Genomic DNA, 26094 nt, shown 5'->3' with positions numbered 1-26094 from the left:
CTGCCTGGCCCCGTCTGCCCACCATACCTTCCTCCCCAACTCTGTCCCATAGGATCTGGACCATCCAGCCTTGCTCTCAGCTCCAGGGATGAGGCCGGACTGGCCCACGTTCTTTCTCTGCCCCAGTGGTGGCTCAGGAGGGGAGCCTACCCAGTTTGGCCAGTGAAGACGGGGCAGGGGGACCTGGCCACAGTGACCGTTTTCAAGAGTTTCCTGGGTGACATGTGGTTATAAAGCTCCCCCTGGACACTGTGTCATGGTGGCCAAAATGCTGCGGCCATTTGGTCCCAGGAAGGGACCCAGCCTAAGGTTCACACAAACGCGGGAACAGCAATTCAGAAAACTGCAGAGAAATGGAACTTGATCCCTGACCAATCAGAGCCTGCAATCCACCCTACCTTTGGCTTTTCAATTTCCATGCTGGTAAAGCCTATTCAGGCGGAGCTTTCAGATGTAGCCAAAAGCATCTTGACTTCTAAGTGTTTTCATAAGCCTTCTTTACTTGCGGATTTCTTGGCTAAATGTATTAACATTTGTTTCTTCTCACTGAAAGTCCAAATTTTCAACAGAGCTGTACGTGTAAGACTGATAGTTTCATTCCACTTGTTCTTCTGCTGGCTGGTGTAAGTCACCAGGTTCTCCGTGTACTGCAAGATCGACTTTAAGAACCTGTTTTAACAAAAATTAATTAATTTCTTTATTCTATTATAAAATGCAACAATGATTTAAATGCACTCTTTTCGTTTTGGAATTTAAAGTACTGCACTTAAGGGGTGCCTGGGTGGCTCAGTTGGTTGAGCGACTGCCTTCGGCTCAGGTCATGATCTCAGGGTCCTGGGATCGAGCCCTACATCGGGCTCCCTGCTCCACGGGAAGCCTGCTTCTCCCTCTCCCACTCCCCCTCCTTGTGTTCCCTCCCTCACTGTGTCTCTGTCAAATAAATAAAATCTTAAAAAAAAATAAAGTACTGCACTTAATTTTTGTCTGTAAATTCGAATAAAAGAACCACATGCAAAATGGAAGTGAGAACAGAACCTAGAGGAAGAGATGCTGGACCCCGGACGAGTTACACGCCCGAGCGCCTTGTTAAACGCACTCTCACATCAGGTAAGATGGTTGCATGTGATGGAACTGCACTCCAGAAAAGGCGTTAGAGCCCGCCTGGATTAAATGCCATGTGAGCATGCAATGCACACAATGGGGAGCGTGCAGGCCCTGCAGCCCCACGGGGGTGCCTCTCTGGCCCCGGGCATCCCACACCTGCCCTTGCAATGCAGGTGCACTGTCTCCCGGAAGACACTTTCCACTTGGACACAGCACTGCTGAGAGGTGTTTATCAAACGGTTCCCAGGCTCTTCTCCAGCGGGTGGGGATCAGGTCATGCTTCTATTTTCCAAGTTCTCCCCAGTTTGCCAAGTAGGCTGGCAACGTTCCCCAACTTCTAATTCTGAATATTTTCAAACTTAGAAGTTAAAGGAATAGTATAATGAAAGTCCACAGATCCTTCATCTAGAGAGTGGTCCTCAGCTGCGGATGACTTTGTATCTGGCAACGTCTGCATCATTTTGGGCTGTCACCATGCGGAGCTACCGGCACGCAATGCTGGGGTCAGGGAGCTACTCCCACCATGCATGCTCAGATGGCCCACCACAGACGACCCCCCCCAGCGCAGAATGTGGGGGCGGGGGGGCTCACGTGGAGCCACCGATCCGTAACATTCTGCGTGGCGGCCACCCTGGTTCCCACCTGGGTTCCACGTTTCTTTAAGAAAATAACAGTCCTACTTTCACTTTTACTTTAAACATGAGGTACGTGCTCCCTGCAATATCACTCTCTGCGTGGCGGTGGTGTTATGACAGAGTGAGGAATTCTGAAAGCGTTTGCCAGCTCATCCCATTTAATTTTCTGAAATAAGCCTACATGGGTGTTAGTTTCAAAAGTTCACAAACTTGCACCAAAATCCACAGAGAAAAACAGTAAAGAGCCAACCAAGACTGTGGGCTTAAAAAAATAATAATGAAATAAAATAACCAACAGAAGTGAAATCACTTAAATTTACTAAAACAGTTTCATTTCTTATACATACAACACACTTACTTTAGATACTGTTGATATTCGTAAGTATTTTTTCCATGAACCACATGAATGTTGACCAATTCCAGGGCAATCAGCAATAAAATCAGGTAAAGCACAGGAGACAGAAGCTTAATACTAAAAAAGATGAAGTAAGGTGACAAACGTAAGAATTTTGCACTTTCATCAGTGAAAACTCTTTTTCAAGGGAACTTAAATTCAGCCTTCTCGAGGCCGCTCTGTGGCGGTTTCCCTGTGGGCCCCCGCCCCGCCCCCGGAGCGCCGGCCAACCGCCGCCGGCCTCCCAGCCACCGCGGCTCAGGAGCAAGACGGCACTGGCTCTGCGTCCAGCAGTTCCTCTGGCTCTGGGTCTCTGTCTGCAGTGTCTGTCCTATGCTCTGGTATTTGGTAAACGACTCCCACAAGAAGAAACACAGATGGCTCAAACCTGGAAATGTGCTCAATGTCTCCAGGACACAAAGATATTCTGATCAAAGTAAGATACTATCTCGTGCTCATGAAACCGGTAGGGAATTCTTCTGAAATATACCGTTTGGGGAAGGATGTAACGTCACAGGCACCATCGTATAAACTGCTGGTTAGAGCGTACCTTTCAGAAGCAGCCAAGGAAAACCCGTTAAAGGCTTTACAGATTCAGATACCACTCAACCAGAGTTCTAGGAATTTGTCCAAAACGGTAATTTCTTAAGGATGTAGAACATCCTAAAATACACAACACGTAAAGAACCAGAATGCTGGCATACGCAAGTTAACCTGCTGTTAATATTTTAAATCCAGACACTCATTTGGGTCAGTGGCACCCATATTCTCTTACACCAAAATCACAACAGCATTTAACACACTACGTGTCCTCTGCAAGTGAGTACTCCCCTGAAAGTAGGAATCAGAGCTGCATCCCAACAGAACCCCTGCCCAGCGGGGCATCTCCGGACCAGGCCCGCGAGCCACACACCTAGTGAGCATGTGCAGGTAGGTCTGCCTCTGCCGGGAGCGCAGTCTCCTTTCCACCCACTGCTGGTGTCTCAGCTCCACAGAGGCAGCGACCTGGCTGGACACGCGGGCGCAGTGTGCGCTGATGTTTCGAAGCACGGTGAGCACCTCCAGAACGGTTCTGGGACAGAAGAGAGTTGGGACAGGGGTGCCGCAGAGTTCTTGGATCACCTGGGGCCACCTGGGGATTGGAATGCAAGTTCTCATGGGGCATGTTCACCGCCCGGGCCCCCCGACGCTCAGCTTCTGGGGAGCAGTGGCTGTTACACAGTGTGCTCAGTTCTGCAGGCCTCACGCACACGCACGCACGCACACCTAACTGTGGGGGGCAGAGTGTGCAAGAGAGCCCCGTCACGCACACCAGCACCTCACGAGCCACGGAGGGTGGGCTCCCCGGTCTGTGGTGGCACAGCCACAGTGGGGCCGAATGCCGCCGCAAGCCCACAGACGTTACGACACAGAAAAGAGCTGAGTGCGGGAGCCCGACGCGGCTGGTCAGCGCCCCAGCAATTCCTGACACTTCTGGGAGACTCACCTCTCGGTGGGAAGACTGTCCCGGTCGCTGACAACACCACGGCTCTCGGGCAAGTGGCGGGGCAGGGCTCTCAGGATTTCTGTGATTAAAGCCTCGCAGGCCTGTGTTTCAGAAGTACCTTCTAATCTGAAAAACAGAAGGTATGCAGACCAGCCCAAGCAGTGCCATGCAAATGTTTAATGGTTCACTTAATCTGCAACGTAGTTTTCCCAAATATAAAATGAAAAACCCACGGTCAGAGGCAATAGTAAAAATAAACGACAGGCTAAAAGCAACATACGTTGTTGACAAAAGCAACAAACCATCTAAGTTATTACTCCTACGAGATGGATCTGCTATATCCTGATTCCAAAATCTCTATCCCTACTTCTCTCCTGACCTTTAGATCCTATGTCTAATCACCCACTAAATATTTCGAGCAGACACCAACCTCCTCCCCACAAAGCCTGCCTCTGTTCCTGTGTTCGTGGTCTCCCCAAATGGCCCACCACCGGCTGGGTCCTCAGCGGGGAGACTGCGCCCCCTGTGCCTCCACCAAGTGGCCTGCCCTGCCCACCGAGGCCTACCAAGCCCCCTGCACTTGGTCTTCCCGTGGCACCGCTGAGACCTCACGTGGAGGTTGGCGTCCACTGGGGACTGTGAGGTCTGCATGACCCCAGGACAGAACTCACCTGGCTGCCTCCTCGGCCTCTTCAGGCAAAGGCAGGAGGGGCCAAACCCTGATGCTCTTCTCACAGCTCAGCACCTGAGAGAAAAATGTCCTACTGCTTTTAAAGATTTTACAGTAACAGTCTGGAAAATATTTTTGTAACTATTACGAACGTAGCAATCACTTTCTAGGAGATATATATTGGCAAAATTGTTACAGATCTTACATTTTAAAACCAGGTGGTGGGTCTCAGTTACTCAATACCATCAGATAAGCGAAGGCCAGTGAAATTAACAGGAGATTAGGAGGTAATTAACATGTGGAGTAGTTGTAAAACATATCAGCAAACTCCTGACGCCCCTGTTGAGAGTGGAGGTCCTTGTCCCCTCCTGAATCAGGACGTGCTTTGGTGAGTGGCCTTCCCCCAGACAACACAGTGGAACTGAGGATGTGTGTGATTCTGGAAGCCAGGTCAGAAAGGGCGGCACCTCTCCCTGGTTCGCTGGGAGGCGCCGCACCAACTTCTCATCTTCTCAGATGGAACACCAAACCAGGGAAGCCCATGCCAAATTTCTGACTCACGAAAGTGTAAGCAAATTAAACATTGACACCACTGAATGTGGGTAATTTATGCAGCAGTAGTGAGCAGAGCAATGACCTTAAAAAGAACGGATGCAAGACTGCTAAACGAAAAATGAATACATCACGGGCAGCAAGAATAAGAAGCTGCAGGGGAGGGTGAGGGTCAGATACACCCACTGGGGGGCACGGAGGGGCCTCCACCAGGGCCGTGGCAGCAGCGGCCGAGGAGCAGGGGGGCTCGTGAGGCTGGAGATTCGGCCGCAGAGGTCTACGGGCAAGTCCTGCCTTCCTGAAGCTTCTCTTCCTTCTGGGACGTCCCCCTTCTCTGTCCCTTCCCTTCCTCCCTCCTGACTCTGCAGGTCAGGGTGCTGCAGGCACCTGGCGTCCTCCCTTGCAGCCCGATGACTCGCTGCTGAACTAGAACCCACGGGGCACAGGTATTCGGGTTGAACTCTTTCCTCACGTAGCACCAGGAGAGTAAAACACCTCTAGAACTCTCTGCACATCCACTGCCGACAGCCCCTTCTAACTGACACTACTTCTCTTAAGACTTCATCAGTGACACTCCGTCGTCTCGGGCAGTTTCTTCCAGCTGCCGCTGTAAATCTCTCCCTAAACCCTTACGTGTGGATCCCACAGCTTCCATTTAGAGGCCAGCACTGATGAATGTCTGCATTAGCAACTATCATGACTATTCTACTCTTAGAGACAACCCCATCCTTGCCCCTTGCACATTCATATCCAGCTACATGGAAAATAAGGCACCCAAGCTCATTTCCACACTGGAACCTCCTGGCAGAAATGCTTCAAAGTCTGTGGCTTCCATGATCTAATTTACACAGGAACAAGCTCTGGTCTTGCCTGGTAAAAGGAACATTGCCCAAGTGAAGGCAACGACCTGCTGACCCATACCTCAAGTACTAAAATCACCGGAAACAATAAACACCATCATTACTGCTCTGCCGAATGTCAGATGTGAGGCTCGGAGGGACAGAGCTACGTGGCCAAGGCCACCTCCTGAGCACAGCCTCCGGTCGCAGCCCTGAAGCCCAGCCTGCCAGGCCGCCTGGACCAGTGGGCATCTCTGCTGCAGGTGCCGTGCACGCCCCTCCCGGTAGCCCTCGTGCGGCTCACCTGTTTTTTAAGCTGAGCAACTGGGTGGAAGTGGGCGTGGTAACCCTCCGCAAGACCAACCAGTGACTTTATCACTGCTTTTTCCTGGTTCAGAAAAAACAGACAAGGGTTACCGTGACGTGTGGTCAGGCCCCCAGTTTTCTCCTGCTGAATGCGAGTCACAAGAGAGCCCCCATCTCACCATGTTACTTCAGCTGTAACAGAGCAAGACTCTTCACCAAAACAGGTCTGAGACAGTGGTCAAATCATAACCAACAGAGGTGTTTTAAATGAAGCCAATTAACAATGATAAATAACAAAGGCCACATCCGCTTTGTTCAAAATCAGTGGCACTAGAAATACATAATAAGACTCTAAAATGGAAAATAAGAATGTCTCCAAAAAAAAATAGAATGGGAATTTAAACATTAAAAATCAGTACAACCAAAAGAGAGTCATATTGCTACACATGTAAATGTTGAAAAAAAGAGTAAAAATAACATTATTTACACCTGATATAACTGTGTGGCTGGAAAATCCATGCTGGCTGACTAAAAACTATCAGAAACAAAAAGAAAAGTCAGTGAGTTGACAGCTGACTAACAATACACCAATCATCAATCAGTCGCTTTCCCACATAGAAGCAGTAACTCCCCAGAATTCTCAACAGCACAAAGCAAGTCACTAAATACCAGACGCAAACCTTTCGTTCGCTCAAAGACCCAAGTTCTACCGCACAGCAGAGAGGTTCTGTGCACAAGGCAGGTAGGCCGACCTCTGCGTGGGGCAGATGCAACTCACACGTGTGAAGACTAGTGATGAAGGCACAAGAGGCCCCGGGCCCGGCAGAGCACACGGCTTCTCATCTGAGACGTGAGACCGTGGGAGGGAGGGCCTATAGAGGACCCCTCTGGCTGCTGCACTAACAAGAAAACAGGGGGCTACCGCAGCGAGGCCAGGTGAAGGCTGGGGCAGCTCGGCCCAGCACACGGCACAGGAGGATGTGGACAAGCAAAGACAGGAGATTCTGGCCTCTGGATGGCGCTGCCACTTAGGGGGAGGCTCTGCGAGGGAAGGCTGAGGACATGGAGGAGACACCACGTTTGGGAATAACGTTCACTGTTGTAAAAACCATCAATTACCCCTAAATGAATCCATCAAGAGCCATTCCTGTCTGTTGCTTGGTTAGTCTCGGGCTTTGTATTTACGGTAACTATACAAGTTTGCCTACAATCCTAATAGGGAGGAGGTGGGAGAATTCTGAAAGAGAAGAGAGATGGGAAAGTAACCTTACAGACATGAAACTCTGTCACGAAGGTGAGTACGAATACACAAGAAGACCAAGTCCACCGCATATACTACAGAGATGTCTGTCTTTCAAATGCTCTTGGGCCAACTTGCAAGCCTTTGTCTAAGAAAAGGAAAAAAAAAAAACCCACAAAAAAACAAAAACAAGTAAACCTAGATTCTCTAACTCACTCCCAGATGAAATAAATTCCAGCTGGATCAAAAGATGTAAATGGGAAAAAACCCTATAAAGGTACCAGGGAAATGCACGTGTATGTTCATAATTTTGGAAAGCAAAGGGTCTTTTAAGAATAATTCCAGGGGCGCCTGGGTGGCTCAGTTGTTAAGCGTCTGCCTTCAGCTCAGGTCATGATCCCAGGGTCCTGGGATCGAGCCCCGCATCGGGCTCCCTGCTCGGCGGGAGGCCTGCTTCTCCCTCTCCCACTCCCCCTGCTTGTGTTCCCTCTCTCACTGTGTCTCTGTCAAATAAATAAATAAAATCTTAAAAAAAAAAAAAAAGAATAATTCCAAATGCATAAGCCAAAATGAAAAGACCTAAAAACTTCAAGACAAATAAGGAGCAACATAAACATCGGAGTGGTAAGTGCAGCTAATAAACCATAAAAATGCATAAAATGGAGCAAAAGACATTAATCGTTCACAAAAGAATCACACATTTCCAACAAACAATAAAAGACAGCAAAGTAACACAAAACAGAGAGATAAAAACATGGTCTTACTGGTACGTTTGCTTCAGAACTGTACTTGAACAAATTCACTTACACATGTGCCCAAGTGAACAAGGATGTTTACTTGAGACACTGTAATCAGGAGCGTTCCACACATCAGAACTCACTCATCCATGAGGGACAGGTTATACACATGAGGATATACTGATAAAAAATGTCAGACAGCTGACAGAAATCAGGTAGAAGGAATGCTAATCCCTAACAGGTTTCTTCCTCGAGCTGCACCGTGTGCTCGTGGGAAGAGGTGGGAGCAGATGCCCACCCATGAACAGCGCTCCACCCCACAAGGCCTTCCTGAGTGCTGTCAGTTTTCCTATCATGTTTTCTGTTTTGTCTGAACCTCTCAATAATCTTTACAGTAACTGTGACATATATAATTTGAAAAACAGATTAAAATATCAATAACTAACCCAAATTATTTATTATAAAATAATAAAAGAATTAGTTTACTGATTGATGCAAATATTCCATCTGACCAATTTGTCATTTGTAAAATTTTCTGATATATTTAGTTAATTTGTTTTATACTGGTTCTTTCGTTTGATCACACAATATCAGTTTACCTATTGCAGTAAATATATGCATATAATCAAGTCACAATTACGTGTTCTGATGGAGGCATACAATAACTCAAATAAATTTAAAGAAAAGGTGATTACGGGTTAATTACACCCGAAAATAAGCTGTATTCTGTCACAGCTGAATAACAGTGCATCTAATGGTTCTCTTCCTTATATGTTACCTTAAGGGCTGCCGACAGATCTTCATCAGTGAATCTGAGTAAAAGTACAATGGAAAATGCAAGCAATTGGTTTGCTGCCTCTTTCGGAAATTCAGGTAAGTTGATTTCCCCATGGCTTAAATGGTCTCTTATACGGGGGCCCTCCTGATGGTTTAGGAAATCCCAAAGAAACTCCTTTCAGGATATAAACAGAGAAAATATCTTGTTAGTTTTCTCAACTGAGGAAATAAAGAATGGGCCATACCTGACCTATCTAGGGAACAGCAGTGTCGGCTTACAGAGACGAGGAAACTGAGCTTCAGAGACAGTTAATCAAGGTAATACAGCTGAGGTACCATGCTGGGTTGTCCCTGGGAACTCTGTCTCTTAATTGCCCCCCGCCGCTTGGGGCAGGACCCTCCCTGGGGAGCCCCGGTCTCTCTAACTGTCCCTCGCCGCTTGGGGCAGGACCCTCCCTGGGGAGCTCTGGTCTCTCTAACTGCCCCCCGCCGCTTGGGGCAGGACCCTCCCTGGGAAGCCCTGGTCTCTCTAACTGCCCCCCGCCGCTTGGGGCAGGACCCTCCCTGGGGAGCCCCGGTCTCTCTGAGGCCCACCGCTTGGGGCGGGACCCTCCCTGGGAAGCCCCAGTCTCTCTAACTGCCCCCCGCCGCTTGGGGCAGGACCCTCCCTGGGAAGCCCGGTCTCTCTAACTGCAGGCTGCAGCTTGGGGCAGGACCCTCCCTGGGAAGCCCCGGTCTCTCTAACTGCCCCCCGCCGCCTGGGGCAGGACGCTCCCTGGGAAGCCCCGGTCTCTCTAACTGAGGCCCGCCACCTGGGGCAGGACCCTCCCTGGGAAGCCCCGGTCTCTCTGTGGCCCGCCGCTTGGGGCAGGACCCTCCCTGGGAAGCCCCGGTCTCTCTAACTGCCCCCCGCCGCTTGGGGCAGGACCCTCCCTGGGAAGCCCCGGTCTCTCTAACTGCCCCCTGTTGCTTGGGGCAGGACCCTCCCTGGGGAGCCCCGGTCTCTCTAACTGCCCCCTGCTGCTTGGGGCAGGACTCTCCCTGGGGAGCCCCGGTCTAACTGCCCCCTGCTGCTTGGGGCAGGACCCTCCCTGGGAAGCCCCGGTCTCTCTAACTGCCCCCCGCTGCTTGGGGCAGGACCCTCCCTGGGGAGCCCTGGTCTCTCTAACTGAGGCCCGCTGCTTGGGGCAGGACCCTCCCTGGGAAGCCCCAGTCTCTCTAACTGCCCCCTGCTGCTTGGGGAGGACTGACAGGGAAGTGGACAGCACCAGCGCTTTAGTAAAAGTCACCAGGTCTTACTCTTACTCACATCCCCCCGAAGGAACAGGTAGAGGTGTCCACGTCTGGAAGCTAACTTTCCTCCTGCCTCAACACAGCCCTTGCCCCTCCCTGTCCTGAGGCCTCTCTCAGATCTGTGCCCTCCTCTGTGAAGCCCCCCACAGTGAGGACAGCTGCTGCTTCCCCAGTGCAGGCTGGAGCAGAAAGAGTCAGAAGTGCTGAGCCGGGCGAGCGGCTGGTGGACGGAGCAGTCCCGGAGATTCAGGAGGGAAACAAATGTCAGATAAACTCGCTCACTCACCCTCACTTCCTGCTGCCAGAAACGACACCCAGAGACCGTGCAGAATCCCACTAATGTCACCCATTAGAACCCAGGCTGCTAATAACGCTCAGTGGAAAGGAAGAAATATAAAAATTCTACTGAGAGTCCAAAGTAGCCATTGTAATAGTTTCATAAAAAAACAACAGTGTTAAGTAGGAAACGGACCCGGCTGGACACCACTATCTGGCCCCTCCAGCACCACGGTCCCAGCAACCCACTCACAGGCGGCGCCGGGGGGGCAGGGCAGCTCCAGCAGCAGGCCTCAGAAAAAGGGCCTTGAAGCCCAAGCTGCAATCTGCCGCGGGTGTGACGTTGGGACAGTGCGGGGGTGGTTCAGAAGTGCTCTTTGTGAGCAGATCACAAGCCAGGATTAACTTCATTTTGGAGAAGTGCTAACCACATCCATAAATAGAAGAATATGAGCTCGGAAAAGGCCTAGTATTTTACCATTGCAGGCTCTCCAAGGAAAAGAGGAAGCTGATTGATTTTACCATCATCCAAGTGTTTTGCCAATATCTAAAACACCAAAGATAAATACATTAATTAATTAGTGCACACACATGTACATACAGAACCTTCAGAGTCAAAGGATGGAGGATCTCTGGTTACAACATGCTACAGAAGCCCAGAGCAAAGGAAATAAGGACAGTCTTAAAGACCTAGCCAGCCACCCGTTTTCTTAACCAGTATGATGACATTAGGAATACATAGGAATATGTATGTATCTTAATTGTATGTGTATGTGGGTGTTTATGTGTACTTACGTGCATATATAGATACGTGTGATGATGTGTCTATATGTATGTGGATGTGTCTTTATAGGTGTATTTGTGCATACATATGCTGATGTGTATTTACATGCGTGTAGGGGGACGTGTGTATATATCTGTGCATGCTTCTGTATTGTATGTATATGTGTGTTTACGTATATCTAGAAGTATATGCATGTGTGTATGTGTCTTCAAGTGTATTTGTACGTGTATGTGTGTATGTATGTATTTACATGTGCTTTTGTGTGTGTTCCTATTTGTATGTATGTGTTCATGTATATTCACATGTGTGAGTGTGCATCCATGTGTATGTGTGTGTATGTGGATAGAAGTATACATCAGAGTTACCTTATACACCACTTCTTAACACACCAGTTTGGAACCCAACCACCCAATCCAACGCAACAGACCCTAATCCCATACAGATATGACTACATTATCTAATTTAATCCTCACAGCATCAAACATATTATGTATTAAATTATACAAGTTATTTACCTAATGGAATAAAGTCTACAAGTAAACAGACACATTGCTTAATCCCACCCACCACCCATTTACTAAGGAATCTAAGAGTTATCTTAAAGGCAAAGTAATCTAAACACCCAAATCTCTCCCCAGAGACTCTCCCTTTGTTTCCTCCTGTCGGCTAACTGTGAAATCACACTTCAGGCTTCATGAGAATTATTATCCAGGATTACACACACATAAAAGCCTCTATACTCTAAAGTGATAAAAAATATTTTCAATGGCAGTTTTTACTCGCCCAGATTTTCAGCTTTAGATTCACAAACCCAATTCACAGATTAAATGCATTGTTGTACACTTACAACCACAGTTCATGTATATTTCATGTGCAAAAGAAGCAAGTGTTAATCTTAAATCTAAAATGTAACCTCTAAATAATCATAGCATATAATATTAGTATCTCTTGGCATTTTCCAATGTTGCTCTTTCCATAACTTCAGAAACTAGGTAAATCATACTGGATCTCAAAATTAGCCTGAAAACTACATTTTATAATAAAGTGGGGTTTTTTGCATGTATGACTATCAACATTTCCTGTGTAGTAAAAAACAATGTTGTATTTGTTTCCAGATACTCCCTAAGTTTACTTACTTCGTCGAAGGTGGTATAAAGAGCCGTGGACTTCAGAAAAGGAAAGAAAAGAAATAATTAAAACAAAACGTAAGTACTCAAAGGAGAAAAATCAATTCTAGTACATGGCCAAAAATATGAAACCTTCTTTTGAAAATAAATCTTAACACAGCAGCACCTTGGGAAGAATGCCATTGGCATCGTGGCATATCATCAAAGATGGGGACTTACGGTGAGCCTGGCAGGGGGGCCCTGTTCAAACTCTGCTCTCACCACATGCTTCAGCTCAGGTTCTTCTCATCACACAGCACGACTCACACACGTGTGTGCAAGTCAGCAAACTGGACGTGTTCTCCCATAAACGGCCTGTGTTTTGCACGCTTCCTGGTGTGATCGGTCCCGTCTACGGACACAGGCTCTGCAGCTGGCTCTCTCAACATCTACTCCCGGCTTCCGTGCTCCCTGGAAGCGAGACCCTGCGCACCTTCCCACCTAGGTTTCTCTGCAAAACGGGACACGAGTAGTGCCCATCCTGAAAGTCTGCTGGGGAATTCAGTAAGATTTTACACACACTGTGATGAAATCAGCATTCTGTGGAAGCCAGCTCTCAAAAAAAGTGTCTCATTTAACATATTTTCAATTTAACATAGGAAATTTCCTCCAACATTTATTACGACGTAGAAACCTATAAAGTCTGTTATCTTTACAGCCCCCAAGCCTATGCTACTGACCCTAAAACTTCTCCTGAGCCCCAGTCTAAGCATCCAACTGCCTACTAAATACCGAACTTTTCACTGATCTCCATAAACTGCAGGCATTAACTTCTACCTTGTTTAAGGAATGGGTATAAATGTCTTCTCTCTCACCCCTCGTACATAAGCTTCTTAAAGTCACACCGTCTTACTCATCTTCCGATCTTCCACTGATCTCAGAGACCTTAGGCTGTAAGTATTCAGTAAACAGTAACCACCTGTGCACTTTACAGCTTTATAAAGCCTTTTCACATATGCATTGCCTTATAAGTAAGTTGACGCCGTTGTTTATTCTGAACAAGAGCCTGGCCTACAATTTAAGACACTGTTTGATAAAAACAGTCATGCTATTTACTTGTGTGGCCAAATAACCTGTAAATGACCGAATCTGTTTACACCCCCGTGAAGTAATACCAAGCGTACTCGAGTGAGAGCTGTGACAACCGGGGTTCTCGCTCTTTCTGCTGGAGACAGACGCTGCACGACACTGCCTGGCACTGCCCAGGGCAGAGTGGACGGGAAAGGCACCAGGCATGGGCATCAGGGGACACAAACGTGAGCACTGCACTCCTGAGGAGCCTGCGATAGAAACCTGTCCCAACAGGCACGGAAGGCACCGAAGTGCCCGGAGATAAAACAGAGGCAGGACGCAGGGAAGAGAAGCTGCTGCATTGGAGGGGTCGAGGCTCTGGAGGTCACTCACGTGGCCTGAAGCGGTCTGGCAGGGACAGTGGGCAAAGCCTGCAAAAAGAACGCTCTGGAACTGGCGAGGGGCCTCGGGTATGCCGGAGGAATCCGACAGGAGGAGACAGACCGGAGGAACGTGGGTCCACATGGGGTCCCCGAACGCCCCGTGCAAGCTCAAAGCTCGCTGCAGGTACTGGGGTGCCCCTAAAGTTCTAAGCAGATGAGACCATGAAAGACGTAAGACTATTTATCACCGGAAGAGGAGGCGGGTGAGGGCTCAGCGTTGAGAACAGACGGGTGGGTCTGGACACTGAGTGGATTAAGGGGACGCAGCACAAGGTGGTGCTGGAGGCTGGTACCCAGCGCCTGAGCAGACGGGGATAATAAGGAACACCAGAGAACAAATTTGTGGGAGGAAAAGTGAGCTTTGTAGCAATAAAGGAGTTTGAGACCTAAAAACGTTCAGCAAATGGGGTAAGCCTAACTCGGGAGGAGGAGGAGCTGAGTTTGAGGAGACGACTGCCTGGGACAGCACCTGCCGTTCATAGGACAGACTGTTGTCCCGACACCTCTCCGGCCGCATTGACAGCTCAGCCTGTGTCAGGCTTTCGCTTTCATTGGTTCCAAGTATTTTCCAATCCTTGTTCCCCTGGAAGCAGGGCGGCTAAGACATGGGAGGGAGTAAGATCTACCGCAGCAGATCCAGGGAGCACAGCGTTGGGAACAGAATGGCGAGGAATGCCTTTGGAAAGGGGCGGAAAGACGAAGCTGAGTGGGAGGAACAAGAGTTCCGGGGGCAGCCCCGACACACGCACCCTCTTGCCTCTGCCAGGTGACTGGGCACAGGGCCACCCAGAAGCTTCCCCAAGCTCCCTAGCAGTTCTGGCCCAGAGCTGCGTCCTGCGGCTACAAGGCTACGCCGTTTCTACTCTCCTGACAAGTCTGAAATACTTGGAAATACAGAACGATCAAAAACAATCACAAATAATTATACACCATATAAAATCATTATAATAGGAAGCCACAAAAAAACAACACTCGAGCGTTCCAAAGAAAATTCTTAGCTAAAAAATTCATTTAATGCTAAACAAAAATGAGATATTAAAAACTTTTAATTAGGCAGAGAAAACTCAATACAGCGGCAACCACCATCAATCACGGAAGCATGTGTACCTCAGCAGTCAGAAGTCTTTTTGGACATTGGTTAACAGCGGCAAAAACTCTCCTGAGTCCCGTCTCTAACTGTGTCAGTAACAACATGGCACAGTCGGCAAACCTGTGAAATTGAAGTAAAATAGGCAAATCTCAAGCTTTAAAAGTAAACACTGGCATCGACCCCAAATAACGGTGCTTTGTTCCAGATATTACCAATGTGTGACCAAGGCAAGGAGGGGTGACCATACTCGCGAACACGAGAAACAATGCAGAATCACAGGCTCCTTAGACTCGTGAGCTTAAATCTATTTTCCACTGCTCTGACATAAGCGAAGCTCCAGAATAAAAGGTCATCAAAGATCTGCCCAATTCTTCCCACTACTTGTAAGAAATACTCAGATTGCAGGATTTGGGTGGGTTCTCAAGGTACGAACGAACGCACGGACAACAGAACCTGAAGGGAGGCAAAGGCCGTGGGCCTCGCGATGTCCACGTGCATCTGCTTTGCTCCCCAAGAAACCGAGTCGAACTTACCTCCTCCTGGCTGCAGGATTCTTTAACACGGGACACACGGTTCTCTCATAGTTAGAACTCAAATGACACCGAAAAGTTGATTCCAAAGAATGATTATCGGTATCGACTACACCAAAAGGCTGATGCGTAACGTTTCAGTCAGCACTGTGAAGGCATTTTAAGCTCAGCCGTCCTGGAGAGGACCAGCCTCCTCACTTACCTGTGTGACCTGAACCCGATTAATGCAGCTTCCCAGTACGGCAACATGACCTTTAATATGAAAGTGGATTTCTTCATCACTTCTTCTAACACTGAAAGTACCTCAGAAGTAACGTCTGCAAAATAACAAGAGTTTTAAGCACAATCACCCTAATCAGTTGAAGAACAACGTAAGCAGACTCAGGGCAGGAGGCCCACGAGTCGTAGGTGACCGTGGCACCCCTGGGGCAAGGGGAGGCGCACGACGGCCTCTTCATGACTCAGGCCACAGCTATGAGAAGAGGACGGCAGGGCTGACCAGCTGACCACGCTAAGAAAAGTAAGATACATTTTCATAAGGGAGAGGAGCAAGACTCAACCCTGAGGTAAACCAGGGACCCTGTCTGATGATGACGTGTCTGTGCAGGTTCATCCCTGGCAACAAATGTGCTCTGCGGGGGGATGCTGCACGTGTCAGGGCGGGGGCTTCCGGGGAATCTCTGCACCTCCCCATCCATTTTGTTCCAAACTGAAAACTGCCCTAAAAAATAAAGTCTTAAAAAGTATGTATTACTGGCAGTCAGCGGACTACCAAAGGGTCTGTGGCACAAAAAGGCTAAGACTGCCAGGATAAGGTGATCTGGGTTACTCCTGCCATGATTTACCTCAGAGATTCAGCCCCGCTGTAGGGGGTGAGGTTTTATGTAGCAAAGTTTAAGCAGCTTTGAAAGTTCATCTTCTCCTGCCTCTGGAAAGTAGTCCATCGAAAGGGCTCAAGTCCCCGTGCCACTTCCTGACTTTATCCCTACCTTTATGAAGACACATTCAGGGGAAACTGTGAAGTGTAATACTTGCCAGGGAAAACGGCCAAATCCTCAAGGTTTGTGAGAACGATGAAAGGTCGGTGTGCCAACACAAGTTTAGCTTGTTGCAAGTAACTCTTCAGCAGCTGACCCAATCCCACGGTCAACAGTACCATCATTGAACAGTATCTAGTGCAAAACACCACAGAATCTGTTAGAAAAATGGACTGTCATACACATAAAGAGATTTACTTTCAAAAGAACAAGTTTAAAATTAAGGAAGTACAACACTATTCAATTGTAGGAAACTCCCCCTGGCTGTGTGTGGGAATTCAGCTACACGAGGGCTGGGAGGCTCGAGAGAGCAGTTCTCGGGGTCTCCCACCCCCCAGCAGGCAGTGCCCCTTGTCACCTCTGTGAGGCTCGGCCTCACAGCTGCCTCTGGGGTGGAAGTCAGTGGGGTCCCAACCCTGTCACACACCAGGTGTTTATCGATTCAGTTTGATCTTCAAATTCCTGCCTCAAAACTCTCATCTTTCCCAAAACACACCTTTGCCCAATGTAAAATTCAAGATAAAACAAACTCTTAAGTACATCAAAGAGGAGAGAAAATTACTTTCCTAGCAACGTACTTTGGGGGGATCTCATGAGGGGAAGCAAAGCCGTGCCATAGGGTATTACGCAGGTTGAGTCCACGTGGAGATCCGACGAAGACTTTCAGCACGTCCATCTAATCAGGTTAAGAACAGATTACTGCACAGTTAAATATTCACGGAACTACGGAATAAACTGATATAGTAGTGGGAGAACGTCTGCTTTCTTCTTTAGAGCAGACCCGACACTCTGGCTGGCATACGGTAGTACTAGTAATCGTCTAATAGTATTCAAACATTACTGGGCATTTAACACGTCAAACACATTTTGTGTGTATTTATTACTCATTCATCCTCAGAACAACCTATGAGGAGGGCATTACTATTAATCCCACTGTGCAGATGAGGAATACAAGCATGGAGAGCTGAAAGCTAGGCCTCAGGGACCACGAGCTATAAAGGGGGATGAGATCTGTCCCAGGCTATGCTGCTTTCATCCGGCACATCAAGCGTGCCTACTACCTAGATAAAACAAAGCACAAAGTGGGGAACAGGAAATCCACAGGAGGCAGACCCTGTGAGGAGGGGCTGGCCCACGGATGCTCCCAGCCCAGACCTCCCCTACTTAGCTGTTGGCTGGAAGCTCACCATTCACCTGCTTCTCTCCCTCCACTTATAAAGACGCCCACTATGGGGATCCCGCTTATCAGATGGCAAGACTTGTGCATTTCCATGGGCTCGCTCTTGGTTTGGAGGGCAACACTTCAGAACACATTCAGGATAATAGAAGATATGCAGAGACTAAAATAACTCAAAACCAAGTCATATGAGAAGGAAGAGTATGCCTCCAGAAGACAGGGAGAAGGAAGGAAAGCTATCTTCAGACGCCTGAAGGACTCTTGCTGAGAGGAGGAAATGGATGCACAGATCCTGAATTTCTCTCAAAGGGCAGGACAAGCCAGAGCAGAAGTTACAAAGAGGGTTTCAACTCAGCATCAGAACCCTTGGCAACCAGTCTCTCCATGCAACTCCAGAAACTCTTCATGCTCACATCAATTTTTAATACTTGAACAGTAATACCTAATACTAATAATCATAATAATACTCTCTTAGCTATATTTATTTTTAATTTAGTTTACTACTAACTTTAATTAATTGTTCATACCACCTGGGTAATCAGAAATACAGAAGCCAATGGACTAGTAGAAGGATCTGGGGCTGAGAGTGGCTGCAGGTCAGCAAGAGGCTAACAGCACCCAGGCCGACAACAAACAACAGGCCAAACACATGGATCTATTTCAGAAGTCAGTATAACTACAGGAATTTTGTACTTGGTCTTCACTCCATATTCTCCACTAAACAAAGTGCTCTTTAAGCTGACAGGGAACCACTGTAAAGTGGGAGAGCTTTACTGAAAACAGATTTCTTATCCAAAAATAGCAAGTCTAGCTGGTAACATATTACACCAGCATTTTAAACATCGTCCTGGCTCGGCAGGCTCAGCTTTGCCCAGGACGCTATCTTGGCATTCTTCTGCACCTTGATCCTGCCTCACTCGGTTGTGGCCTGTTGAAGATTTTGACAAAGTATACAGCTCTGCATGGTTTTAAACTGGCATCTAGTTTTTTTTCACTGTAAGTCTGAACAGTTGCAGAACGGCATAAACTCCCACATGTTAAAAAAAAAAAATGGATATTTTAGTATAAAACTTTAATATCCCTCCCTAAATGGTCAAAATTTTATTCTAGAATATGCTATTATGATAATTATTAACGTATAATTAATGAAAGCAATAGAGTTCAAATTGTTCATCCAGCTGGCCCCCCGAGGCTGTCCCACCAGAGGCTATTATGCCACGCCAAGACCCAGGATAAGAGACGTGTGTCTTGTGGCTGGAAAAGTGGCAATTTTGAAAGGGGAGGTGGCAAAGGAGAATATGCTCAAATTACAGCTGTCATCAACTTTTTCCTATGCAGCATCAATTTCTGAGGAGCAAAAGTAGAGCTACTACGAGCGGCTTTGTGCTGTGTCTACTCTATCAGGTTTAGGTGAACAAGCTTACCACAGACCGACCAAAGACCTCGGCAAGCTCCTCAGACGCAAGCAGATCTCTCAAAAGAAAGGGGCATTCCTTCCCATTCAGTAAATACACCTACAATTCAAAGAAGGATGGTGTTACAGTTGCATTGTAATGAGCCAAACAATGTGAAGAAAAAACCCACCCATAAAGCCACTGTTTGTACAAATGAGGGAGAAAAACACTGAAGACACCAATGTTTTGATTTCATAATCACTGAAAAAGAAAAATATTAAACATCTGTGCCAAATGATTACATTTCATAGGAAAACAAGAATTAAAATCAAGAAATCTGAGGACAGCTGTAAAAGTCTGATGTTCATTCAGATACTTCAGTGAACCAAAGAAAGAGGTCTCACACTTACATCACCCAAAGCCCGTTCTAGACATGCCGTCAGTTTCATTAAGCTAAGAGGAATAGCGGGACATTGAGGGCTTCCCAAAGCATCAAATATTTCAGGAAATAACTGTGTAGAACAAGACATATGTTAGAATTTGTGATCAGTAAGAAACATTTCCCCAAGTATTTCTCAAGCAATACGATTTATGAAATTCAAACTTCTAAAGATTTCAATTAGTGTATTTTCATGACTTTCTTGGTATAGGTAAACATTTGTTATATAGATACACAGTTGACCCCTGAACACGGGTTTGGACTCCACAGGTCGGCTTACACGCGGATTTTTTCCACAAATACAGTACGGTATTGTAAGTGTATTTTTCTCTTCCTCATGATTTTCTTAATAACGTTTCTCTAGCTGACTTCATTGCAAGCATACAGTATATAATACATAAAACATCTAAAATACGTGTTAATCAACTACATTATCAGTAAGGCTTGTGGCCAAGAGTCGGCTATTAGCAGTTCAGTTCTGAGGGAGTCTAAAGTTATATGCAGATTTGCAACTGTACAGGGGGTGGGCACCCTTAGCCCTGCACTGTCCAAGACTCAACTGTAACAATATCTAAAGAATCAAAAAAGTGTTTAATATCTAAGGAGTTTTGAACGTTTTCTTCATTTAAATGTTTACTGAAAGCAATAAATCTGGCATAACTGTAAATTGAAAAGTCAAATATTTTGACCTAAATCTTATTTCCCATTCTGATTAGTTCTTAAAAGTCAACAAACGTGAGGCAGCTCAGCCTGTCATGTAAGAGCTGTTACAAGGGGAGAAGCAATGACCCTTCTATCTACATCAGGAAATTTGAAGTATTTTATAATTAGACCTTTTATAGCTACTGCCCTACTGTGGTCATTAAATGTGCCAAGTGCAATGGCTGGTTTGCACCAACCAACAAACCAGCCAAAACGTCTGGGCGTTTCCATTCATCCTCCACAAACCAAGCATCCCCACCTGGTTTCCTTGTCCCACTGTCTCAAGAACACCTTACTGTCTGTCCATAAGGTCTTTGCTTTTTTCTGGAGCCGTCCATCCTCATCTTCCCAGGACCAGCACCCACATACCTAGCTACTCTCCAACCCCCAGTATGGATACTGCATCCAAAAACTTCCTTCGTTCCAAGGATGTTTCAGGCCATGGCGACTACATTACATTCCGAGTTTCCCTTGCATCCCTCAAGCCTTTTCACAGGCGGAGGGCTTAGAGGATGGAGGAGACCCCTTTAAGATGAACAGGTAACGAGGGCCTCTAAGCGGACTTCGCCAAGTCTTCTATTTCTAAAGGTTGTTCACAGGCCAAACCTCTGGAAGAGCTGTCCACTGCAGCCACGGCGTGTATCGCGTGTCAAACTGCCCCTTGGTCAGAGATAACAAATGTCGGTGGACGGCCTCACACACGGGGCCCAGCAGCAGCACGGTGCCCCGGTAATCCAGACTCTGGGCTTCAGGGAGAAGAAGAGCAGTGTGAGTACTACAGCTCCTTACCGCGGGATGAAAGTGCCTAAGCATCAAAGAAAAAGTGCTTTAATTACGAAATTTCCATGAAATCAACAACCAGTTTATAGCTGAACTTACAATAAAGATACCCAGATATTGCTGGAAGTAAGTTACATGGTGCTTATCTAATAAAAGAAAAATACACTATTAGAAGTGTACAAGGTTGGAAGATACAAAAAGGTTAATCAAGAGAAAATATTTTCTTCACTTGTAAGTTTACACAAAATCAGGTTCATACTGTATATATAATATTTTAACCTGATTTTTTACTTGACATTATTAGACTATGAGATTTCCAATGATGTTATTTTAGAACATACGAATTTTTTTGTTTTAATTTTCTGATAAGTTTGAAGCTGAACATTCACACGACTCATACCCAAAAAATATAAAAGGGTGAAGGTCTCCCTTCTGGCCACCCAGTTCTCCTTCCTATAGCAACTACAGTTATTAATTCCTTGGGGTATTTAGAAATACTTATACATACACAGCAAATACAATGATATGCCCTTCCTATTTTTTCGCTTAGCCCCGTGGTTCAGGGCGATGGGCTCCCCACCCTTCGCACCACCACCTAACGCTTTCTCGCGTGCCTGTCGTAGTCATGCTGTATGCTTGGCTGTTCCCAACGTTTGGGTTGTTTTCTTCCATTTTTGCTTACAATCAGCACCAACAGTAACCTGGCACAAACACTCGTTCGTACCTGTATGTGTGCCTGTCTTACAAACTCCTGGGATGAAACCGCTGGGCCAGAGCATGTTCATTTGCAATTTTTATAACTATTATTAAATTTCCCAAGCCACATCCCTGCTCTAAAAAATGTACAATAAAGCCTGGAACATTGAAGACAGCTGTGTAATATCCTACTGGTCATTTCCTACCCAGAATTCCTAGGACCCCTACTTTCTTCCCTCTTCCATCTGACTGTTGGCATGGAGCGAGACTGTTACGCCCACGGCCTCCTTCTCACACACGGCTTCCTTGGCTCAGTGCTCTGGTATCTCTCCTGTGCTCCTCTGGCCTCATTCCCTCCTATGTCACCTGATCCCTTTCCTCTCCTGAGCTAGGTCTGTATTGTAACAACCTCTAACTAAAAGAAACAATGGTCAGAAAGGAAAGTTTTACAGCCAAGACGTTTTAAATCAAACAGCACTGACAGCTGCTTGGGGTGCAGAGAACGTACAGACCTGATTGTGTGTAAGTCACACAGGCTGTGATGGTCTGCCAGCATACTTCACCCCTCTGAGTTACAATGCGATTGATATCACAACTTTCTCTGACTTCAAACCCGAGTTTACAGATCATATCATAGACTGAGGGAGAAAGACAAGTGGTAATCGGATCCTCTATTAGCATCTGAAATATAAGACACAGAAGACACTATTTAAAAGAAGTAAAAACAGTAATATCGATTATACATTCAAGTCACAAGAAAATCCCATTCTACCTTAAGTTCAGAATGTACTTAGGTACAGCTACTGTTAACACACTTTCTGGCTATCATGAGAGCTGTATGATTAAAATACTGTGATTAAATATCAAACAAAGATAGTTTACATAAACTTTATCAAATAAATGTTGAAGATGTGAAATTTTTAATAATATTTGTGAAGATAGGAGTTTACCGAAGCTTGGTACATCTTGTGGATAGTGCATTGTTCCTTTCAGCATTCCTATACTGTCCCAAAGTTATTGAAATGAGCAATTTTTTTAATGCAGAATGGAAAAGCAGAAAATCAAGCATAATAAACTAAAATGCAGGTAAAAAGCATAGTTCTGAATCCTTATGTGGTATAAGCAGCAGCAAACCATGCTTTTACATGAGGATTAAATAATACCAAGATCCTCACAATTATCCCCACATTACACTAACATCATCTTATAAACCTGCAAAGGAGTCACACTGTGGGACTAAAATTATCACGGGGTCTTCATCTGCTGTATCAAGTCAAGGGGTGTGTGTTCTAACATGAGGGGTTAAGCCCTAGCAGCTCCCTGGTTTGGAAGCTGGTCATCTTGAGTTCCTGCATCCTTCTCAGCAACCCTCTGTTACACAGTTCACTCCTCCCATTGCCCAGAAGCCTCACTCCCCACTCTCAGCCCTGGCTGCCAACCAATCTTCCACAGACCCAAGGAATGTGTGCCAAATAAGCAGTTATGCTGTGACCCATAGGGCGCACGCTGCTCAGCCGCTCAGGGACCACGGACACTGCAAGAGAGCAGGGGGCAGACGGGACCCGCTCCTGCTGCCTGCAACCTGGGCCTTCCCCTCCACTCTCTGTCCCTTGGAGCTTCTCCCCAGCAGCAGCAGAGTTGCAGAATCCAGTCTGCAGTTTTCCCAGCACCTGCAGGCCCAGCTTCTTCACCGTGCCCCCACATGACACACCATCAGCTGTCCAGCGCCTGCTCTTCAAAGGTCTGCTTCCCAGAACTGTCAGGCCCGCCCCATAGCTGAGCAGCACAACCTCCTTCCTCATAGATCCAAGTTTCAACTGGGTGGGACCTTCCACCAAGTCGCTAAGTTGTAAAATTGCAACCACTGCCCTGGTTCTCTCAGTCCCACAAGGGAGTGAATGCTTCCTGCAGCTGCCAAGTCCACAATACTTGTAGACATCTCTTCTTATTCTTTCTCTAACAATTCTACACTTGTTAACTCTTAATTGTCTTCCTTCAAAGCCTAGTGTGGTTTGTCTTCTGCCCGATACAGAAATGCAGTCCTAAAGGTTACTTTGATATCAAAAGGGACTCCTTGCATTTTTAAAAAGCATCTGAACTCTAAGCAAGGAGCTCTGGTTCTGGAGTGACAGGTGGCAGGCAAACGTTTTTGCACAAAAGCCCATCTCCTCCACTACTGCAGGCCCTGGATATGGCAACAGAAGCTTTAAGAAATGTCTTCTCTTTTGGCTGTATTCGCCCTTGCAATATAGTTGCCCTGCAGCCTTAACCAAACTGTCAGATCCTAGAGCACCAAGGTCAGATCTCACCCAGAATGTTCCCCCACGACACAGCATAGCTCCCAGCACACAGCAAATGAGAGTTAACTGAATCGTCGATGGCTCATCCTTCCTGGAGCTGAAGGGAATGCACTTCTTCAAGTCGTTACAACCTTCAGCTTTTGGGAATAACAATTCTAGAAGCTGGCTTTTACGTTAACTTGCAAGCACATATTGTCTTGAATAATTAACCTCATGTTAATTGGGAATGAAATCCCACTTCAAATCCGGCAATATTAGGTACTGCAATACCTTGCGACTCGTGACCGTACATTTTCCTGTTAGTTATGAATGGCCTCTCCCCGCACTAGAGGCCAGAACCCGCCCTGCCCGTCACATCCGCGCGCGCGCACGCGCCCACCCGTACCTTTACTCCTTGATACTCCAGGGTCTTGTCCAGGGCACTGTGGGCCGGTGGAAAGGACCTATACTTAGGACCTTCAATCTGAACTCTTCTTCAGACTCCTTGTACCACTTGCTTTGAAAAAGTTAGTATTCCGAGCCTCCGTTCTAACTGTAAATGGTACAGGGTATGATCTTCTAGTGTTGCAGTAATTAGAGCTAATACTTGAAAAGCATCTCACGCACAGCACTCAAAAACAGTAGCTATTGCTAAAAGTGAGGATAGATGATTGCATTTAATTCCACAAGGACAGGAAATGAATAAAACCCTATGAGGCAGCCCCGTACAACCCGACCTACAGCCACTGAGGCTGTTGTGATTGAGTTTTGTAACCAAAATGGCCTGAAAACGTCGAATTTCGATTTGCAAGTAGCACCTGCAGGGGTGAGTATGACACAGTGTGGGAGCAGAGAAAGCTTCCTTTCGAGGACGAAGACCCCACCCGCGAGCGGAACACTGCGTTCGCTCTTCCACTACCGACTCGCGGGCTTCAGCCTGGGGCCTGGGAGGTGCGAGGGACTGCGCGCCTGGAACAGTCTGGGGGCCCGGGCGGCGCCAAGACAAACGAGGGCAAGCGGTGCGTCTTCGGGGCCGGGCCGGGCGCTCATCCTCTCGCCGGCCGCGGACGAGGGGCGGGCAAGGCCGACCTGCTCCCGCGGCGGCGCTGCGCAAGACACCACGGAGGCCCGGGGACCGCGGCCCAGAGCCCGCCAGGCCAGCAGGGTGCGGCCGACGCTGCGCCTCCCCCGCCCGCGCCGCAGCGGGCGCCGCGCAGGCCAACAGCGCGCTCAGGCGCCCACCGGCACCCCGCTTCCCGGCCGCTCTGCCGCCGTCACTTCCAGCTACGGGCGGCCGGCGCGGCGGGATGACGCACGCCTCGCCTCGCCCCGCCCCTCCCTCCCGGCGCACTTCTGGCCGGCGCGGCGCAGGCGCGGGACTTGAGCTCTCGCGGGAAGCGGCCGAGGCGTTTGGGGCGAGGGGAGGCGGGCCGCTGGGCGTGGTGGAGTGCGGGCAGCATGGAGAAACGCGGGCGAGGCGGGAAACCGTTTTTGAGTCCGGCTTCTCAGCCGCAGCCGACGCCGCCGCAGCCTCGGAGGGAGAGGAGGCCCAGCATGTTCGAGAGGGAGGCAGTGAGTGCGGGGGCGGGGCCAGAGCGCGGGGGCGGGCGGCGCGGGGCTGGTGTCGGTGAGCGGCCCGCCGCCCTCGTGCTCCCCGGACTCGCGCTCCCCGGGCTCGTGCTCTCCGGGTTCGCGCTTCCCGCCCTCGTGCTCCCCGGGCTCGCTCTCCCCGCTCTCGTGCTCCCGGCGCTCAGCTCCCCGCCCTCGTGCTCCCGGGGTTCAGCTCCCCTCCCTCGTGCTCCTGGGGCTCGCTCTCCCCTCCCTCGTGCTCTGGGGCTCGCTCTCCCCTCCCTCGTGCTCCCGGGGCTCAGCTCCCCTCCCTCGTGCTCCCGGGGCTCGGGGCTCGTGCTCTCCGGGTTCGCGCTCCCTGCCCTCGTGCTCCCTGGGCTCGCTCTCCCCGCCCTCGTGCTCCCGGGGCTCAGCTCCCCTCCCTCGTGCTCCCGGGGCTCGCTCTCCCCTCCCTCGTGCTCCGGGGCTCGCTCTCCCCTCCCTCGTGCTCCCCGGGCTCGCTCTCCCCGCCCTCGTGCTCCCCGGGCTCGCTCTCCCCTCCCTCGTGCTCCCCGGGCTCGCTCTCCCCGCCCTCGTGCTCCCCGGGCTCGCTCTCCCCTCCCTCGTGCTCCCCGGGCTCGCTCTCCCCGCCCTCGTGCTCCCCGGGCTCGCTCTCCCCTCCCTCGTGCTCCCCGGGCTCGCTCTCCCC

At 48.4% G+C, this 26094-nt stretch overlaps 2 protein-coding genes across 7 annotated transcripts in view; one reads left to right on the top strand and one right to left on the bottom strand.

Annotated features, from left to right (window-relative positions):
- Positions 1 to 480: 480 nt before the first annotated feature.
- Positions 481 to 25050, bottom strand: LOC118001827 (endoplasmic reticulum membrane-associated RNA degradation protein-like). Of its 6 annotated transcripts, none has more exons than XM_034991974.1 (18): positions 24244 to 25050; positions 22071 to 22239; positions 20689 to 20828; positions 19352 to 19453; positions 18972 to 19061; positions 16949 to 17046; positions 16369 to 16505; positions 15536 to 15650; positions 14821 to 14923; positions 12230 to 12259; positions 10788 to 10856; positions 8742 to 8915; positions 5985 to 6068; positions 4291 to 4364; positions 3620 to 3745; positions 3047 to 3205; positions 2098 to 2211; positions 481 to 669 (listed from the first exon to the last, which is right to left on the bottom strand). In XM_034991974.1, exons 2-18 carry the CDS (start codon positions 22237 to 22239, stop codon positions 486 to 488), a joined length of 1968 nt encoding a protein of 655 aa, XP_034847865.1. In that variant the 5' UTR covers positions 24244 to 25050; the 3' UTR covers positions 481 to 485. The 6 variants fall into 6 exon arrangements, with proteins under 6 accessions (XP_034847865.1, XP_034847863.1, XP_034847867.1 ...); XM_034991972.1 differs by having other exon boundaries at positions 3047 to 3265; positions 24244 to 25048; XM_034991976.1 differs by lacking the exon at positions 5985 to 6068 and having other exon boundaries at positions 3047 to 3265; positions 24244 to 25047.
- Positions 25051 to 25173: 123 nt separating this feature from the next.
- The window catches only part of LOC118001828 (tctex1 domain-containing protein 3), a 16958-nt gene continuing 16037 nt past the window's right edge, over positions 25174 to 26094 (top strand). Inside the window, exon 1 of the mRNA XM_034991979.1 lies at positions 25174 to 25409. Coding sequence (XP_034847870.1) covers positions 25296 to 25409 — 114 coding nt within the window. The 5' untranslated portion in view covers positions 25174 to 25295. The remainder of the gene's footprint in view (positions 25410 to 26094) is intronic.

This window comes from Mirounga leonina, unplaced genomic scaffold, assembly GCF_011800145.1.
Source record: "Mirounga leonina isolate KUSES-001 unplaced genomic scaffold, KU_Mleo_1.0 Mir_54, whole genome shotgun sequence".
In the NCBI taxonomy this organism is placed as follows: Eukaryota; Metazoa; Chordata; class Mammalia; order Carnivora; family Phocidae; genus Mirounga; species Mirounga leonina.
This window is presented reverse-complemented; position numbering and strand designations above follow the sequence as displayed.